The sequence below is a fragment of the Callorhinus ursinus genome, unplaced genomic scaffold (assembly GCF_003265705.2).
Source record: "Callorhinus ursinus isolate GAN/ISIS: 27379988/994484 unplaced genomic scaffold, GSC_fseal_2.0 scaffold34, whole genome shotgun sequence".
NCBI classification, from domain to species: domain Eukaryota; kingdom Metazoa; phylum Chordata; class Mammalia; order Carnivora; family Otariidae; genus Callorhinus; species Callorhinus ursinus.
The window spans coordinates 10,040,832-10,060,374 of record NW_027397096.1 but is presented as its reverse complement, the minus strand read 5'-3'; the positions used below and the strand labels follow the sequence as shown (position 1 = coordinate 10,060,374).

Sequence of the window (19,543 nt, the reverse complement as noted above, 5' to 3'; positions counted from 1 at the left end):
CTGACCAGGCTCATATAACAAGTAAAGGCTTGCAGAGCCTGAGTAAGAGGTAGAAATGGAAGAACAATACCTCTCCAAGGACATATACAGCAAGGGCTGTATCTCCTTAGCTGGCTCATGGCTATTCTCGGGTCCTTTATTTATTTGGCAGAAATCAGAGACCCCAAAAGAGAGATGCCCGTGGCTCCCCTTGCATACAGTTCCACAGTGTCTTACCTGACAAAATCTTCAAAAGTCCGAAAAGAGACCATTCCTCCCATCCGCTGACATGGTGGAGTGAATGAGTTGTCCAACAGCACATCGCTGACACTAGCTACGTGAGTCATGCCATAGTGGTTGAGGTTGGAGGAGAAGGACATTCTAAATGGTAATCAAGTGCATTAGACAAGAAAAGCAGGAACAGGACTGGGAGAGTAACAACAGAGAAAAGAAACAGGAGAAAACTCTGAAGTAGGGTCAGGTTGCAGAGCAGATTTGGTTTTTTACCCACTGTGGATAAGACTGTCTTGATGGATTCATATGACCCCTTTCATCTGAGCTTACCCCACACCAACTATTTTTAGCACCCCAAAATTTCTCCAAATAAAAATCTAAGGATAGCTAAGAACTACATGGCAGTTTTAATACAATGAAACCATGATATGTCTAATGAATGAACAGAACATAGGGGTTAAAAACCATCCTGCATCTTCCCCTTCCCTAAAACATTCCCTCTTATAAAGGGAAAGAAGCAAGCCAAGTGGGTTGTAACGAAGCAACACTTAATCTATTAGAATTCCTAGAGAAAAATGCCTTAAGTATTCACAGATAGATATATGCTTGTACAACAACAACAAAGTCATTTGGAATGGTTTAGTAAGTCATTGTAGAAAACATTATTTATCATACAGAAACAAGTCACAGTCTATAAAAGAAACTTTACTACAGTATTTACTTCTTCCTCTACTGGGCTGATTGGGATAGCAGTTATAAAGAATAGAGCTCCTCCCTTTTTGAAAAAGAGACATTTTTCAACTTGAAATTGCAAAATTTCCTTTTTTATATTTAAATACTTCTATATCAAAGGAAACATATCTTCAACTGAAAGCCCTTAATAAATCCCAGCAAGATGCAAAGGGGCAGAGCATGGGTCTCAAAGTATGTGTAAGCATGACAAACAGGTGCTAAATGGAGATGCTCAAAGAGAACTGAGTTGTTCAGTCTAAAAACATAAGGGGTCTGTATATTCCTTGATGCATCTCGGCAGCATGTACTGGTAAGTCATACAGGGAAGAATTTCCAAATGCCCAGTCAGGACAGCCTGTTAGGAAGGACCAAGTAAAGGATGCTTTCAGGACTTGCCTGACTGGCTACCGGCATACTCATCTGAATCAAGTTCAGAGCGAGGCAATGGCACCTGAACTTTGGGGAACTGCTCAAAAATCTCCTTGAAGTGCACCACCTGCTGAGCTGCAGTGGGGCGAGAGGCAGCAATGCGGACTTGAGGTCTAGGTACAGACTGTACTCTAGTCAAAGTGTAATTATAAAAGGCAATGGAATTTTTCAGGGGATGGGGAGTGCTGCTCACACAGACTAAAGAGACTGACGCTCCAAGTCGTCATTTGCCAAAGGCATAAAAACTATGAGAAAGGCACTTCATCTTTTGACAGTACTAGAGAATAGAAAGGCAGAGTGGGAGAGGAAACCATTGATACCATGAATGAAACAAACAAATGAAACACACATCAAGCAAGTCTTACACATGGTGCTCACTAGAAACTGGGATTCAGAGTTATATGAACTCAGAAATGTACCATCCTCTTTTCTAGGATCACCAAATATATTTACTAAAGGAGCAAGTTTGTGAGGCATTATATCTTTTCCACCTGCCTGGCTTTAGACAGGAAAGATAAAAGGGTTCCAGATAGCACTTAAAGGGAACTCCCTCTGAATAAGCTAACAGGCTGTATTTGTGGCAAACATGGGGTTAAGTGTCTTTTTCACTCACCTGAACCCCAAGGGAAACAGCCACTATTCAGTTTCCCCCTCCTCTCCTTTGCTCAGGGGCTAGGACATGGCTGTCCTGGCAGGCAGGAATGAACCAAGCCCACTCTCCAAAGGCAGACACAAAGACCAAACCAAAGCACTCTCCCCGTCCAAATTGGACCCTAAAAGCTATAATCAGTTTTGATTACTTAACATTGGAAGGGAGAGGAACAAAATAAACATAAGTCTATAAATATTTCAATGTATAATTGATTATCTATAAAGACCTCACCACCCATTTATTAGTGCTTTGGCATTTTGTAGATTCAATTCCAATCAGAACGGCTATCCTCTCAAACTTGCATTGTGTTGCCTTGCTTGGCTCAGAAACAGGAGGAACTCAAAATACCAAAATGTGTTACATTGGCTTGGAAACTTCTTCACAGGGCTACAAACATCAAAACTTAAATACACTTTTCGAATGTTAATCTCATGAGTATGAAATAAATTTTGACTCTCACAACATTTTAACACTTTAGAGAAGCAGCTAACTAATAAAGCTAACAAATTGATAAAACATGAGATCAGCTATTCCTGCGTTTGCATTCTTCTAAAAGGAGGAGCAAACTTGAGAAACTAAAAATTGAAAAAAATTGTGAACAATTTGCCAGGGTAGGAGTAACCTTAAAGCCTTCTCCCCTGAAAGGCCCAAACTAGGCAGAGAACGTAGTAGAAGAAGATGTTTACAGCAAAGCTGAACATCAGGCAGACAACTCCCCTGTCGTATACAGCTAGATGGGGGGGATGGAAGTGGAGCTTCTCCACACTGAGGATTTTCAAGTGTTGCTTTTGGAACAGCTGAAGAAAAGCTGAAGACATGTTTTCCAAGGAAGAATAATTTAGCATGTCTAAAGGGGAGCTCAGGACTCCCTAGCAGAAGACAGCATATTACTTGTCAAATATAGTGTTATTTTTTCCCGATTTCACTATTCTAAGTTACAAAAGAGGTGCTTTTAATTGGAAAAGAAACTAAACATACAGTACCTGTTTAGCGTGGGGATGTTCCCTCTGTAATTAAACAACCACAGTTAGTTACTGGTAGGTTAGTGAAAGCCATAATAAAAGAATTGTCAGAGCAGATACAGACCAGTCATGAGGAGCTCCAGTCTGGGTGCTCTGGTATTCAGCAGACATAATTAAGTGCTCATTACCCTTTAACCCCCAGGGTGCCTCCAAAGAGGCATGCCTCCTGACCTACCTCACCACAGCAACTGTTGATGGAAAGGGTCAAAATAGATATACCATGGACTTTTAAAAATAGCTCTATTACAAAAAAAAAAAAAATAACTCAGAGTAGTGATAAAACACAGCCTCATGAAAATTAATTTAAGCTTTATGGAGATGGTATATTATCTTAAGCTTCAACATGAAATATCATCCTTGACACAATTCTTACAGAATCCTCTTTCTTGTTCTTGTTTTACTGAAAATTTAGTAAGGAAGTCCAGAGAACTTGATTCCACAGCCCCTCTCACCTTAATTGCTTTTCCAGGATATGAGGTGAACTCACAAAGTCTCCTCCCACGAAAATAGCCCGGACTCTGGATTCCCAGCTACCTTTTCTAAGCCCCTTCACCCATGTTCCTCCTCCCACAGACCAGGGAGGTGGTGAGAGGTGGTGGTGGTGCTGGAAACGAGTGTACTCCACCTATGGGAGCTTAAAAAAAACCTGAAAATCATGTAGGAATGTAATGATAAATGATTCAATGACTAGAGTGATATTCTTTCTTAAAATTAAGTAATTTATACTTTTTAAACTAAACGACCTTAGGGTAATAATGACTTTTTAAGATTATTGCAAGTTCAAAAACTCTAGGCCTGTCATAAATAAAACCGTACCTAAATTTGGCCAGCCCTAGGGTTTCCTGACAAAGAACGTGCCCATATCATGAAAGAAAGATTAGGGTAAGAATGGAAACTGCAAAGCAAGTCTCCTGCATTCTGTTTGGTCTTTGCCACCAAGGCTTTCCCTCCCCCCTCCTTAATTTGACATATTTCCTCAACTGAAAAAAAAAACCAAAACCAAAACCAAAAACCCACAAACCTCACTTTCAATGTTAAAAGGGCAAAGTTATACTTACCACCCACAATTTAGGAGTACTATAAGAGCATTGATTGGTTGATATCTTAACCTTCTAACATTCTTTTATCAGCATTTAATCATTGTTGGGGTTTTCTGGCACACACAGGACTTAATGGGCAGAACATAGTGGGTGGTGCTGATGATATGTGGGAAGGAGGAGAGAGGGAGGAAAATGATGCACTTTCCATGGCAGTGAAAGGAGCAGAATAGACTGAGCTGGCCATATAAATAAAAAGCTGTGACATATCACTGCACACAAACTGTACACCTCGTGTGATTTGTGAGTAGCAATGCTCTCTGCATCAAACCTGTATCACAGAGCAAATTCATAAGGCAGCAAGAGCAACCTCGGAGTGCAAAAACCTGCCCCTTTGCAATTTGGATTCTTTGAGCCTCTCATTCAGGGGAATGGGTTTCATTTTATAAGAGTTTCTTAGTCACAATGCACAGTGGCCATCCTCAACAAACAAAAAGTATGCAGAGGTTCTAGGGCAGAGGGAATTGTAGCTAAGCAGAAAACTAACAGTAAATGCTAATGAGAACATAGGAAAGTCTTCCTTTTAAGATACCGAGGATTCTAAAGAAAGAAACCACCTGCACAGCCTCCTACCATGAACCTCAGTTCAGAGAGAAAAATCCTCCAACCAAAGCAATCTCAAGCTCCATTCATTCAGGTTTCTGGAATTTGGAAACCAGTATAATCTCTCTCAACTGATGACCAATTTCTTAAATGAGTAAAATGATGCCACTGTTTCTGTAGTTGCACTATAATCCCTTCGGGAGTCTTCACAGGACGAGTGCCAAGTTTTCAGCAGAGAAGGGCCCGGATTGAATGAAAAGAACATCCCCAACAAAAAGCCGGCCCTTCTTCATCAGCAATTGTCAAAGCTCTCCTAGGGAGCCCCCTGCTGCTGTGTTATAGGAACCTGCACCATCTACACAGCATGGGGTAAGAAGAAAAACTCCCAACATCTCCAGTGTTTAACAGAATGGCCCCAAATCATTCATGGAAGACGTAAGTTTAGATGCAGCTTATCCTCTTGGGCAGAATAAGAATCTGTGGGGCTGCACAGGAGATGAGCAGGGAAAGAAGGATCAACTCTTATCACCAGCTAAATACTTAACCATGTCCACAATGATCATCTGCATATTTTGTTGCCCTAGACAGGGGCTCTTTGCTCATTTTAAGAATATGACCAGTGTGGGATACCACACACTACTGTGACACACTAGAAAGCTAGATCCATGGTCTGCATAAAGATGAACAACCAAGGAAGAAACTGTATAGGAGTCTAATATTCCATTTATAGAGCTTTTAATAAAATCAAATCTACCAACATTTCACTGTATACTCATCATGCAAAAATAGTCAAACTACTCAATCTCTGATGATAAGGCAGTCAACTGCATTTTCAAATACATACCTGGGATATAAATTCACTTCTCATTAGACATTTGCTGTTTAAACTATTGGAAGCACTTATCATAATGAATCTTTATTCACAGTGTTTTGATAAATACTGGAAGCATTTTCCTCCCAGCAGATTAGCTCCATTTTACAGATGTGATAACTGAGAAAGCAAAGGGAATTTTTTCCAAGGACACTGCTCAATACAGTGTCATAAACCAGATTCTAGACCTAGCATTTTCTCATCTCTGCCTGAGGCTAGCATTCCACATCAATACAGACTAAATTTAAAGAAGGACAAGAGAAATCCTTTGCATTCTGAGGTTCTTGGCATTAAGTCACCTCTGATTTTATTGATCTGCCTGCACAGAATGGCTGGAGACCTGCTTCAATATGAATGCAAAGTCAGAGTTGCTGCCTGCTAGCTGAACCCTCTTTCTTTAAGGAACACTGACTTCTCTGGCAGTCACAAGTTCTCTCAGCCTTTTACCATCCCTTCCAGCTGAATTTCATTTTGCTCGATTCTAGCTGGCCCTACATAAATCTTTTATCATATAAAAATGCTCCTGATTCTTTCGCCGTCGAACTTGGGAAAAAAAAAAAGACCCTATATGAAAATGATGGGGATGCATGCAAACAAGCAGTGGTTACATCAAGCTGTGACTGAAAGCCAGTATAGGGCAAATCTTTTGAAATAAGGCAGCAAAGCAGAATCACAAGAGGTCGGCTGACTAACCTACTAGCAGTCGCTAACAGCACTACCATAGGAGAAAGAGCAATTTGGCTGGCTGTGACCAGTGGTGGTCTCCTTGTGTGACTATATTTCTGCAGGAGAATCCAAATCAAGAGCTGTAAAACCCAAGTGAACCATGTATTTCTATTGGCATCTCCCCCACCACGTCCTTGCAGTTCAGATGCCCCAATTCCACTGTAGAGCTTTCGTTTACAATAAAATGATCATGGCTTCATTCATTTGCAGCTTCTTCAGAGCCCCTTCTTTGCTCTGCTGGAAGGTTTTGCTCTTTTTGAAACAAGTACGCCTACAGAGCTACAGCATATTACTGTTGCCTGCTGTATAATTAGCTATAAACCCACAGCACAAAACTACAGGGATTTACAGGTGCTCTGGATTCTGCTTTTCCTTCCCCCTGGAATCAGCTAGTCTTCTTTGACAAGAAGGGACCTTGGGCTACCCTAATGATATATTGAGAGTTTTAAACCCGGCTCTCCAATCTTACAAGTCTAGAGTGCCAAAATAACACAGCAAAGACTAGAAGCTAAGCCATGGATACACGAAAGCACTTTGGTAAGCACTTAAACCTGCTGAGAATCTTCTCTTCTGCCAGATGCTTGCATCTTATCAGCAGACTACCCTGAATGAAGGAAGCAAGCACTGTAGGATTTTATTTATTTATAGCTCATTCTGGCCTGCTAACTACAACCAAGTGCTCCCACTGCTAAAAAATGCTACAAGTTGGATGACTTTTGAGTGTCTCAGTACGATCCAAAGAATGCTCTAATCTCTGGGTGTCAGAGATTATCAGAATTCTCAAGAATGGCAGCAGGCTGCTCTTTAGTCACATGGAAGGCTTCTGATTTCTAAACTTCCTCAAAACCTTCTTCATAAGAAGAAGGTCCACAGGCCACCCACCAACAGCTAAACACTGAAGGTGTCAAGGAGCCTAAACTCAGTCATGACCAAAACATGTGCCGTCAGGGACACATAAACACATAAACACAGCCAACCTCTTCTGCATGTGACACATGTGAAACAGAAAGTGCTTGAATTAAAACATTTTAACAGAGGAGGCCAAGTTCACAAGAAGCAAACAGCAGAGAAGATGCAATGCAACTTGACTTAACTGAAGCATGGATTTCCATCTAAGAAATAGGTGGAAATAAACACCAATAGGTCCTCACCCATTATATATGTATAGAAACATACAACAAAATATACTTCTATCTCCTGCATCAATTTTGATGCTTTTTATTTGAATCACAGATTAAAAGTTAAAAAAAAAAACTGTTCACTAATGTGTGTTACTTATGAAAATCATTTGGAGTTTTAAATTTCACACTCCCAGATTATCATAATACGCACAGCCAGAGTTTATGGGATAATATTTTACATATATTTGTATGAATATAGCTATATTTAAAGGATCAAATACATAGACTGACTATAGAATTTATTTGTTTTCAGATTATTCTGAGTTACTTAAATGTGTTCAAAGCCAAGTGAAATCCTAAATGTCAAATGATTCCATGAGTTGTCAAAAATAAAGACATTCAGAATGATGCTTTAGTTTATTCTCCATCACCAGCACCAGAGAGTGATCAACGAGGGTTTTGGAATGGAGAAAAAAGACAAACACACACACACACCCCTGGGGCTCTAAGCCCTGAGCCTCACTGGAGGAAGGAAGAGAAAATGGGACACTGAATGATCCAGTCTGAGCTCAAGGATCAATCCATGCAAAATACTGGTTGAATTCACTAAAGAGCTGGGCTGATGAAATCTTAGACAAGAGAAATAAATCCTAAAAGTCTGGATAATAATAAAATATTCTTTAGTGCAAATCAGCTGTCCTAACTATTCTTACACCAAGAAAATGACTGAAAAAACTCACTCACTACTTTAAAAACAATTGCTAACTGGTTACAAAGCACGTTTAAAAAAAACCACAAGAGGGGCACCTGGCTGGCTCAGTCAGTGGAGTATGCAACTCTTGATCTCGGGGTCATGAGTTCAAGCCCCACATTGGGTGTAGAGATTACTTAAATCTTTAAACAAAAAAAGAAAACAAAACAAAAATCTCCTCCCATCAAAAAAATTCTCATGCAATTGGAAAGAGCCTTTAAATCTCAGAATAAACATAAACATACACACATATAACACACATATATAGGTTTCCTATTATGCTTAAGTCAGGAAAATCTCCGCAGTTTCTGTTCAAGCAAAGGGAATTTAAGAAGAAAAGGGTCAGGGTCTATCTACACCAGGAGCTTCCCTGAGTGAGCTCTAATAACTGGATCCTCTGGTGAATAAGAGCTGGAGATGTCAAATAAGTTGCAACTACAGCTCCCAGAAAAAACTTGGAAGTCTTAGGTAGAAGATCAAGAAGATAATATACCTTGCCTTTCCTAGCAGGAAGGATGATGCAGAAAGTCAGAGAGATTAGAAAGAAACTGTTCAGTCATCTTTTTTTTATAATATTGAGAAGAGTATTAGAAAAAAGCCCACTGTCCAATTATACTGAAACATACAAGTAAGTAAATGTCAAGCAAAAGTTTCAGTCAAGCAAAATGAAAAAGCACTAGAGATCTATTGCACAACATTGAACCTCAAGTCAACAGTAACATATTGTACACTTAAACATCTGTTAAGAGGGTAGACTTCACTTAAGTGTTCTTCCCACAATAAATTTTAAAAGTATTTGAGGGGCGTGTGGGTGGCTCAGTCGTGAAGCGTCTGCCTTCGGCTGAGGTCATGATCCCAGAGTCCCGGGATTGAGCCCCACACTGAGCTCCCTGCTCAGCGGGAAGCCTGCTTCCCCCTCTCCCACTCCCTCTGCTTGTGTTCCCTCTCTCACTGTCTCTCTGTCAAATAAATAAATAAAATCTTTTTTTTAATAAATAAAATCTTAAAAAAAAAGTATTTGAAAATGTCAAGCAATACAAAGTCCCATGATGCATTTAAACAAAAATAAAAAGGCACCAAACATGTTGGCCACACACTAACTGCCCAAGAGTGCCCCCAAAAGGGTGTCTTCTCCCTTCCTAGAGGCTGCTTCACTCATTTGCAATGGAATTTGCTTGTGTTTTGCCTACTTCTCTAAAAATCAAAACATGTCCCAATGGGATGGGTCTTCAATTCAACCAGTATCTAAGGCATTTTTCAGAAAAAATACTCTTACTGTCGTCAGTTTGCAGAGAGCCATGTTTCATCCCACCCCACAAGGGCTAAATCACTAGTCAAAAATAAACTGCAGGAATGGAATTCCATCAGGTGACCCCATAAAAAACAAGACACTGTAGTCTTGCTTTGATGACACTTAGAAAGATACTCACTTCTAAGGATTTCTGGACAAATTTAGTCTACTTCAAATGAATGCCTGACCAGGAATGTGAAAACCAAGCACCAGGAAAGAAAATGCAAAAAATTGGTTTAAGAATGCATATGTTTTCTCCCCCAAGAATTTTTGGTTTGTTAACCCCAACTGGGAAAAATATTATAAAACTCTGTTTTTCATTGATAAGTAAAATATGTATATTCATATGCTTGCTCTCTGTTCTCATTGAGTAATTTTTAAAGCATGCATAAAATATTGTAGTAGAATACCTACAGTTATCAGGTGTGGATAATTCCTGTAACTATTAAGAACAAGAAACATAAGAGGTTTTTGTTTTGTTTTGTTTTGTTTTATTTTAAATCCATCCCAGGGGCACTACCATTAACATAAAATAAAAAGAGGGCTCAGTGTGATTGTCCTAATTAATTTTTGGTCTAGAGTTGAGCTGTCTATGTGGCTAGGAAGTGCTTGAAATATGGCTAATCTGTATAGAGAAATGTTATATGTATAAAATATACTAAATTTCAAAGACTGAGTATGAAGAATAAAATATCTCAATAATTTTTTACTACATATTGAAATGGTATTTTGGATATGATGGGTTAAAGAAAATGTTGTTAAAAGTAATTTTATGTTTCTTTTTTTAAAGATTTTTTAAATTTGTCTATTTGATAGAGAGAGAGAGAGAGAGAGAGAACACAGCAGGGGGAGTGGGAGAGGAAGAAGCAGGCTTCCCGCTGAGCAAGAAGCCCGACCCGGAACACGATCCCTGGATGCTGAGATCACGACCTGAGCCGAAGGCAGACACTTAACCAACTGACCCAGGCACACCGTATCCGTTTCTTCTTCCCTTTTAAATGGGGCCAACAAAAAACTTAGAATTTAACATATGTGGCTTGCACTGTATTTCTATTAGACACTGCTGATCTAGTAGCAATGATCCTTAACTGCAGGTGCTCATCACAATTTTCAAAGAGGGGTCCCCTGGAGTTTGGTTTAAAGTAAATTAGAATCTTGGTAGTATTTTAAAAATATTTCCAAAATAATTCTGAGAATCATTAATCTAGAGGTTAGTGGACATAATTGTGTCCTTGAGCCTTAGGAGATTGGGAGTGGAATAGACACTGATAGGTCATCTCCTGTAACTTACTTCTGTAGAATAAAAACCAATATGCTCATTGCCTGCTTGTTCAAAACAATAATAGGAAAGAACAATAGTACTAGAGGTGGGGAAAAAAGTTGGAACTTGCCTCAAAACTAGTTAAAATTAAGAGACCCTTGGGCACCTGTGTGGCTCAGTTGGTTGAGCATCCTACTCTTGGTTTCGGCTGGGGTCATGATCTCAGGATTGTGGGATCGAGCCTGCCGTCAGGCTCTGTGCTAAGCACAGAGTCTGCTTGAGATCCTCTCTCCTTCTGCCCCTCCCCCAGCTTGTGGGCACTCTCTCTCTCTCTAAAATAAAAATAAATAAAGTCTTTAAAATTAAGAGACCCTAGAATTCTTTTATAAGATGAGCTGGCCTATTATAAAGAATTTGACAGGCCTTTCTCCCTGGTTCCTGGGAGAGAGATTCTAAATCCCTGTAATTTCTCAAAAGAAACAGAAGTATCTTCATTATTCATATGCCTCTTGGATTACACCTCAGTTTATGCTAAGAGATGTGACAACTCAGCACAGGGTTGCCCACTAGAAAGACCATCCATGTGATTAGAGGGTAGGGGGCTTTGAGCCAGCTAGACCTCTGGGGAAGGGAGAGGGATTAGAGGTTGAGTTTAATGTGATCTGTGATTCGATCAGTCAAGCCACTGTAATGAAAGCCTGATAAAAACTCTGGACACTGAAGTTTAACAGCATTTTGTGTTAGTGAACATACTGATATGCTATGAGGATGAGTACTTGATTCCAAAGGGAAAGAACAGGAAAGCTCTGTGTTCAGCACCCACCCAGACTTTACTCCAATGGTCTCTTCGTTTGGCTGGTTCTGATCTGTGTCCTTTATAATAAAACTGTGTTCATAAGTATAGTGGCTTTCTGATTTCTGTAGGTTGCTCTAGTGAATTATTAAACTGGATGGGGTCATGGGAAACCCCAAATTTGTAGCCAGTTGGTCAGGAGTGCAGGTGGCTTGGGAACCCCACTTGTGGACCCATCTGAAGTAGGGACAGTTTTGTGAAGGGTCGAGCCCTTAACTTGCGTTATCTGATCTAACTCAGGTGGTTAGCGTCAGAATTGAATTGGCAGTACACCAGTTGGTGTCAGAATGATGTCATAATTTCAAATTGTAACAAAAACTTTTGTAAGAAACTATAAAATCTTAAACAACTAAATTCAAGTAGCAAATCTATAATTCAGTGAAAAAGCCATACTCTATAATTGGATATATCATTCGGTGATTAAATCTGATAGCATCTTACATTCCTAAGCTAACAAAAGGACTTTAGGTCTAAAAAAGCATTAAAAGACTTTTAACATTTCTCTGGTTTTCACAAGGATTATTTTACCTAACCTCCTTTACTTGCCCTTATCTTCACCTTCACATCTACAGTACTAGTACTACTGCTAATACTACTAACAACAATCTAGCAGTTTACAATTTCATATACACATAACCACAGAAGACCGGAGAGAGAAAACAGGATCACAGTTCTATTCAAGTCTGGTCTTTATCCATAGGGATGTGTATACCTCAGATGTTGGGAGGGACAAGCATCCAAGTTTTGAAGCCATATCAGGAATAACCAAGATTCATATCCTTGAGATGGAAAGGTGAATAAGATTTCTTAACAAACAGTTAAGAAGCATTTCTCTCATTTTCCAGTCGACTTTCCTTCACCAAACTGGACACGTAGCCTCAAATAAAAAGTAGGACAGGGAGAGCAATTCAGAAAGACAAGGGGAGCAATGAGGAGGGAAGGAAATCAGAAGCAGCTCTGCAGCATGACTACAAATCACTGCCCACAGGGAAGAGGTAGCAGAAAGCAGGAAGAAAAGGAGAATGTCCTGAGAATTAAAAAGAGCATTAAGTATAGCATGTAGTTCTCTACAATTATTCAAGAAATGCAGGAGAAGAAAGAAGACCGAGTGCTGAGCCCATATGTGCCGTGAGTACTTCGCCGCTCGCTGAAGGACAACCATTCGTTTCTAGAAAATGAGATTCTGAAATCCATGGAGGCAAAAATGTACCGAGAGATGCTGGCTAAATCAAGGATATATGCTTTTCTCTGCCAGCCATAAGGTATTTTTGAGGTAGAGATGTGAAAGGATCTTCTGAGACAAAGAAGAGAAGTACTTTTTCTGAAGATGCCTCTGCTCATCTGCTGGCCTCTGCTGGATCAACAGTGGCATCCAGTGGCCAAAAGTCTCAGCACAGACCTCTTTGTCTCTAGGAACGGTTTCTATTGCTTTGGGTGAAGTAGCAATTCAGAACAAAACCATTTCTGTTGTCTATAACTAAGGGTCCCTGAAGACACAGTACTTTGTAATATAAAGCGAAGAACCAAAGGCCATAAAGAAGAAATGGAGGGGGGCAGCTTAAGATTGGCTGTGGTATTTATATTTCCTATGGTATTACTAAAAAGAATGAAAATACAGGAGGGGATAAACACATGTGTGGGTGGGATTCCTCAGTTTTCACTGCCTCAGAATACTTTAAAAATAAATCAGTGTACAAGATAAAGTAGTTTCACATCTTAAAACCAAAACGGTACTAAAATAAATTTCTGTATGTACATTTTACTTCTTAAAGGGCTTAGGAAAGGAAAAATAATGGAATTAGCATGGCTTAATTATAGAGTTTAGTTGAATTTCAGTTTGCTTCTGAAGTGTGATTTTTAAAACCTGATTTAAGTTTCAATTAACCTATAACAAATATATAGAAAAGAAAAGCATTCCAGCCAACTTTTCTTTTTTCTTTTTTTTTTTTTTAGGTAGGCTCCAACTCAGGGCTTGAATTCATGACCTTGAGATCAAGACCTGAACTGAGATCAAGAGTCAGATGCTTAGTGGCGCCTGGGTGGCTCAGTCATTAAGCATCTACCTTGGGCTCAGGTCATGATCCCAGGGTCCTGGGATCGAGTTCCACATCCGCTCCCTTCTCAGCGGGAAGGCTGCTTCTCCCTCTCCCACTCTCCCTGCTTGTATTCCCTCTCTCGATGTCTCTCTCTCTATCAAATAAATAAATAAAATCTTAAAAAAAAAAAAAAAAGAGTCAGATGCTTAAACAACCAAGCCACCCAGCACCCCCACCCAAGATATTTTCATGTTCCAACAGTTTGACTTAAACTGCTAAAAAAGTGATATTCTGGCAAAATTCCAGCAAATAAAATGCCAGTAAATTCTAATCTGAAAAAAGAAAAGAAAGAAAAGAACTGTTTTCCTCAATGACATAATACAAGGAAACATGAATGATGGAGTAAACCTCAAATTTTTTTGTTTTTTTTTTTAAGAATTTATTTATTAGAGAGAGACACAGAGCACACAGCGCATGAGTACAAGTGGTGGGGAGGGGCAGAGGGAGAAGCAGACTCCCTGCTGAGCAGGGAGCCTAAGGTGGGGCTGGATCCCAGGACCCTGAGGTCATGACCTGAGCCAAAGGCAGCTGCTCAACCAACTGAGCCACGCAGGCAACCCTCAAATTTTTATCTTAAGTAGACTCAAAGTTAAAAAAAAAAAGTGGGTACCAAGAGGCTCTTCTCTCATGTTTTAAATGTGTTCATTTTCTGCTCTGTTTCTAGCCAAAACCAAAAATGCATGGAATTGCCACATACATTACCCCTCTTAACTATCCTGATACATCTCTGGCTGGCTCAGAAGCACGTCCCAGTTCAAACTCACCTGTTTGGATGAGATGTGGGCAGCATGAACTGGAATTCCACCACACAGGTGTTGTCCTTAAGCTGGCGATGTTGTACACTGTTAAGTTCATAGGCAATATAAGCCCTTCGAACATAAACCTGGTCAAAAAGTAATCCTCAGTAAATACACTCTGAAAACAAAAACTAAGACATGCTTAGTCCAGGAAAAGGATACTCCTGAGAAAAGGTAGGCAATGTAGAAGAAGGCTCTGAACCTAAATAACTTGCTTCGATTAATAAAGCTAAAGTCTTAAAATTACACCCGTGACTATAAATGGAAATAAAACTGCCCTGCCTCTGCTGGATACCTCTAGCTGGGCCACAACCTTTCACACTAACCCAAACTCAGGAGAAGGTTTGATCATTAGTAAAAGCGAGCATACAGAATCACAACTACTAACTCATTGTGCACGATCATCCCAACAGAAGATAAAAGCCAGCAGCGAGAAAAATGAGAGGTACTGGTTCTGAGCCACCTGCGGAGTGAAGGTAGAAGACAGAAACACTTCAACTCTTTTACTATCCTGTATCTTTGTTTTCCCACTGCCCCAAATTATTTTAAATTACTCATATCCCCCAAACCGTAGGCAAGAGCAGTAAGACATAATGTGACATAGTATCTCACATGTACTAACTTGACTCAAGAGTTAAAAGAAACAGCAACAGGCCCCATCTCAGCAAAAACCATCAATCTGACCTTGTGCACTTCGCAGCCAATTTGCCATGTACAGAAAATGCTACATGGGATTCTATCATCATGTGAGGCATATAAGAAGATTTCTCATTAAATGACATGAAAGCACTCTAAGACACTTAGATATTTTTAAAATTTGGTATTACTGAGTAGGACACATTATATTCTACCCACAGAATACAAATAAAAAGTAAGCCAAAGGAGCTTGCAACAGACTGTAGTGATGCTGTGTTACATAAAATCATCTAAAACACTCCTTTTCTGCATCTTCAAAAAACATCTACTTGGAAATTTTACAGCAGTATTCAGGGTCTGCAATTTTTGTGCTTAATGAGGTAGAGTGATGTAGTGCAAACAGAAAAGTCTTTGAGTCAGACTGACCTGGGTTCAAATGCAAACCCTTCAGCTTATTATCTAAATGTGGCCAAGTCACAAACTCTAACTTTTTTTTTTACTTCATGAAGTAATGGTAGGGTTAAATGAGAAAAAGCGTGAAGCACCTAAAACACAGTTCATTAAGTGCTATTACTTTCTTTCTCACGACAAAATATTTCATAAGAGCTGCCCGAAAATTCAGAAGATAACGAAAATCCATTTTATTTGGCCCAAATCACAAAATGGTAAATGTTATGTCAGCCATGTTTTTTCTTTTATCTTTTATTGTTTTATAGGGAATTCTGATTTATTATGAAATGAGAGAATTCAAATATCTGGAAAGTAGAGACTATTGAAAAATGCTGGCAGCTATTTTCCCGTGATTAGAGCCCAGAAGTGGTGATTAGTTCAGCTGAAACACTTGAGTAAAGCAAGTCTTTGTTTCAGGGGAAAAGAAGACTGTAAAGCACCAACCTTAAGGCCAAATAAAAAGGACTGATACAGTAGCCAAGTGGACAGAAGAAAGCAGCTAGAAACCAAGAAAGAGGTCACATCGTGTTGGTATGAAAGCTCACCTCCAGAGCTGCCATCCTCACTACCTGGTTGCTGTGATAGAAGAAGTTTGGGAGGACGTCAAAAATAGATGTTTCAGACAAGATGAGTTTCTGGAAGGCACAGAGACAAGTTTGAACCACCACATCCAAAAGAGACCGATTTCAGTGCACAATATTTGGCATTTTGAAGCACTCAGTAACCCAAGAATTCTGTCTACAGATGTCATGTATGAACTTACCTTCTTTGTGCCCCGGCTTCCTTAGCTACAAAATGGGGAAAATAATGATACCTATCCTCATGGGTCTGTTGCGAGCATCAGGAGAATTAATATATTGTAAACTTCTTAAAAGTAATACACTAACAACATATTATTAATGACCATATTAATACTCTCCCTGACGTATATTTGTACTCAACTTCTCAAATATTGTCTCAATGCTCCACTGTGGTAAAACACAGATTTGGGCCCCAGCTGAAACCCTCTATTTCAACTGTGAACCAAGTAAACAAAAACATCCTTTCCTCCTCTCTAGGTTCTCCAGAAGAAAATCTGACAGAAAGCCTGAAGACTCCCTTGGCTAGACGGAACAGTATTACTCTTATTTACAGGTAGAAAAATAGAACGTCATTCCTGAGAAAACGATGTTGTCAAAAAAGTGATAGTCAAGGTTCTTCCAGTTAGTAGTAAAATTAGCCAATACTCTTCTATAAAAGTGGCTCTGTATAAAGCTTACTAGTAAGCATTATAATGAAATGAAACTTAAATGACTGAAGTAGTTTTGTCTCTAGAAGACTCACAACTACCTTATTTGCACATCTGACTCAAATACCAGACATCAGCCAGTGCGACCTCCTGATTCTAGCCCAGAATACTTTCTGGATAAAAAAGCACAAGAGGTAAAGACTTCAAGAGGACACATCTATCAAGGCAGGCCTATCTGATTTTTAAGTTCAACTACAATTCTAACAGCAGTTTTATGAAAAAAGTATTGTAAGTATACAACATTTTATACAATCAAGGCATGAAACTGCAGCACACAGAAAATCAGAATAGACCGACTCATTAAATCGTGCTTGGGAATAAGGGGACAAGAATGCAGAGCGGCAGGAGAGGGCGACATGCATACCTGCAGGTTCTCAATGCAAAACTGATGTCCATACATGTCAATTGCCGAAAGGAAGATGGACTCTACTTGGTTATGGCGAAGCTCATATGATGGCAAATGGGAGGCAATAAGGACCTAGCATGAGAGCAAAATAAGAGGCATAAGTTCCTGAGGGAGTGATTATTCTAGCCTCCTATTAGGCAGCTCTGATACAAAAGCAATAAATATAAATCTGTAAGTGCAGGCATCAAAGATAAAACAGAGACCAAGTGAAACAACTTCTATGTCCTGTAACAGAAAGCCAATGCCACCAAATACCGCATCTAGGTTGACTCTCACCATGATTTGCGTTGTGGGCAATTTCCCATGGGGGGGCCGGGAGAGGGAGAGAAAACAGCTTCAGTCAAGTTCCCTCAGTGCATATGATTTACCATTGCAAAGCTGCTCATCCTGGGGACTGCATGACTAGCTGTTAATTGGGAATCAGGTCTGGCAGGGAGCAGCTGTGGGGAAGGTGGAGGCAACAGAGCTAGGCTTTTGCAATTCTGAAGTAGAAAGAAGGACAAGGAAAAGCTGCTCTGACCGCCCCAGGTACTGGTATCAAGGAGAAGGTGTCGGGATGTAACACCAATGCATTTGAGGAGCAGCGTCACAAACACACAGGGACACGGTGGGACCTGAATAGTCTCAGCAGGCCACTGAGAGGTTCAGTAACTTTGAGTAGCTCAGTGACATGGATACAATCGTGGAGAAAGCAGAAGGTCACTGAACGGCTTCAAATGCTGCTTCCTTGTCTATGCCCATGCACTGAAACAGGGAGTACACCACTTCTTGGCTTCCTTGCTGAAACCTTTTGGAATGGAAATGAAGGCCACAGGATGAAACTAACCAGAGTTCTCTACGGTTGTTCTGATTGCTAGCACCTCAGATTCATTGCATTATCTTTCTGCTTTCCACACTTGATTTTTTCCTACACACTTAAAAAAGTTTTCACATGCTTCTAAGCTCCCTTTGGGAAGTGAAAAATAGAGTTTGTTGCCGTCCGTTAGCTTCCTTTCCTCCATGTGACCCTGGTTTACTATTGCAAGGCTCCTAGAAATGTAGGAAATGGTAACAGAATTTTATAAGGGGGAAAAAGACTTCTATTTTAAAGAGATTCAACGTGAATGTTTTCCTTTCTCTTTAAAAAACATACTACACAAAAACATTTGTTCTGAGGGCAAAGAGAAGACATAACGTAGAAAATTGTACAATCTTTGTCAGGCGACTGAGTAAAAGCTCACTGTTTCTAAGACCACCCAATCTGTGAAAACCGTTTCTCTCTCAAGATAATCAACACATGTCCTTACTTGGCGTGCTCGAAGTGCCACTTTGGCATTGGTGGTCTTACTGAGTTGAGTTAGCTCTGTGAGGATATTCAGCAGCTCATCGGTGAGAGTAGGGTCCCGTCCACACAATTGGTCCTAATTGTTAGTGTGAAAAACATATACACATTCACATTAAAAAGAACTGTGGCTAGAACTCTGAAATAGGAAAAGGGGACAAAACCAAAGTAAACATAGCTGGATTCATAAGAAAATGCAAAGTTCTTGTTATTTTTATCCCAAACAATGTGGTCAAGAAGATCCCAGAGGAAGTCACTGCAAAGGAGAAACCCAAATCCCTCAGTCATTCGTATTCAAAATGCCTAGTGAATTCCTTTACAAATTGACACTGCACTTTCAACACACAGAAGAAATCATCAGAGACCATTAAAAGGGGTCAGGGAATTCTGAGTAAAAAATAACAGATGAGGCCTCAGAGTTGTAAGAGGTTTTAAATAATATGGGGACTAAAGGCTTTCCTGTTCCCTCTCCCACTTTTGGAAAGAAGGCAGAATAAAGCAAAAGGAACCACTCCTGGTGGTTTTCATTCCACACACCAAATGTTCAGCATCCCAGGAGGGTGTAAAACAGAAACACAAGAACAAATTATTCATTTAAAAACACACACTAAATAAAAACACCATCTCATATGCTGACAATTCTATACCCGAAATCATTTATCCTCTTGCTGTACCAAGAATCATTCCAGGATAACTAAACATGGTGAATCCTTAGATGGATTAGAGGGAAAAACCATGCTCCTATTATATAGTCCAAGGGTTTATTCAATTGGGTCCTTCCTCTCCTAAAAGTTAAAATTTCTTAAGAAAAAAATCTCTATCATATTTTGAGAAAAATGTTTCTTCTCCAGTGGAATATTAGTTCATTCCCTAAATTCATCCATTATCCATGTAATTTTCATTTAAACTGAGAAAACTGCAGATGCGGTTTTTATAAATGTCCTTTTCTGAAATTTACAGAGCTGTTTATAGAAGTTCCTAACACCA

At 39.7% G+C, this 19,543-nt stretch overlaps 1 protein-coding gene across 11 annotated transcripts in view; it reads right to left on the bottom strand.

Annotated features, from left to right (window-relative positions):
- ACACA (acetyl-CoA carboxylase alpha) overlaps positions 1 to 19,543 on the bottom strand; it is a 294,702-nt gene that overhangs the window by 116,121 nt on the left and 159,038 nt on the right. For 9 of the 11 annotated variants that reach the window (XM_073879472.1, XM_073879471.1, XM_073879475.1 and 6 more), the window contains 6 exons: positions 18,522 to 18,635; positions 17,194 to 17,307; positions 16,087 to 16,176; positions 14,423 to 14,541; positions 3,010 to 3,033; positions 217 to 360 (listed from right to left, as the gene is read on the bottom strand). In XM_073879472.1, the coding sequence (XP_073735573.1) occupies positions 217 to 360; positions 3,010 to 3,033; positions 14,423 to 14,541; positions 16,087 to 16,176; positions 17,194 to 17,307; positions 18,522 to 18,635 (605 nt within the window). The remainder of the gene's footprint in view (positions 1 to 216; positions 361 to 3,009; positions 3,034 to 14,422; positions 14,542 to 16,086; positions 16,177 to 17,193; positions 17,308 to 18,521; positions 18,636 to 19,543) is intronic. The other 2 variants (XM_073879476.1, XM_073879473.1) reach the window with 1 other exon arrangement.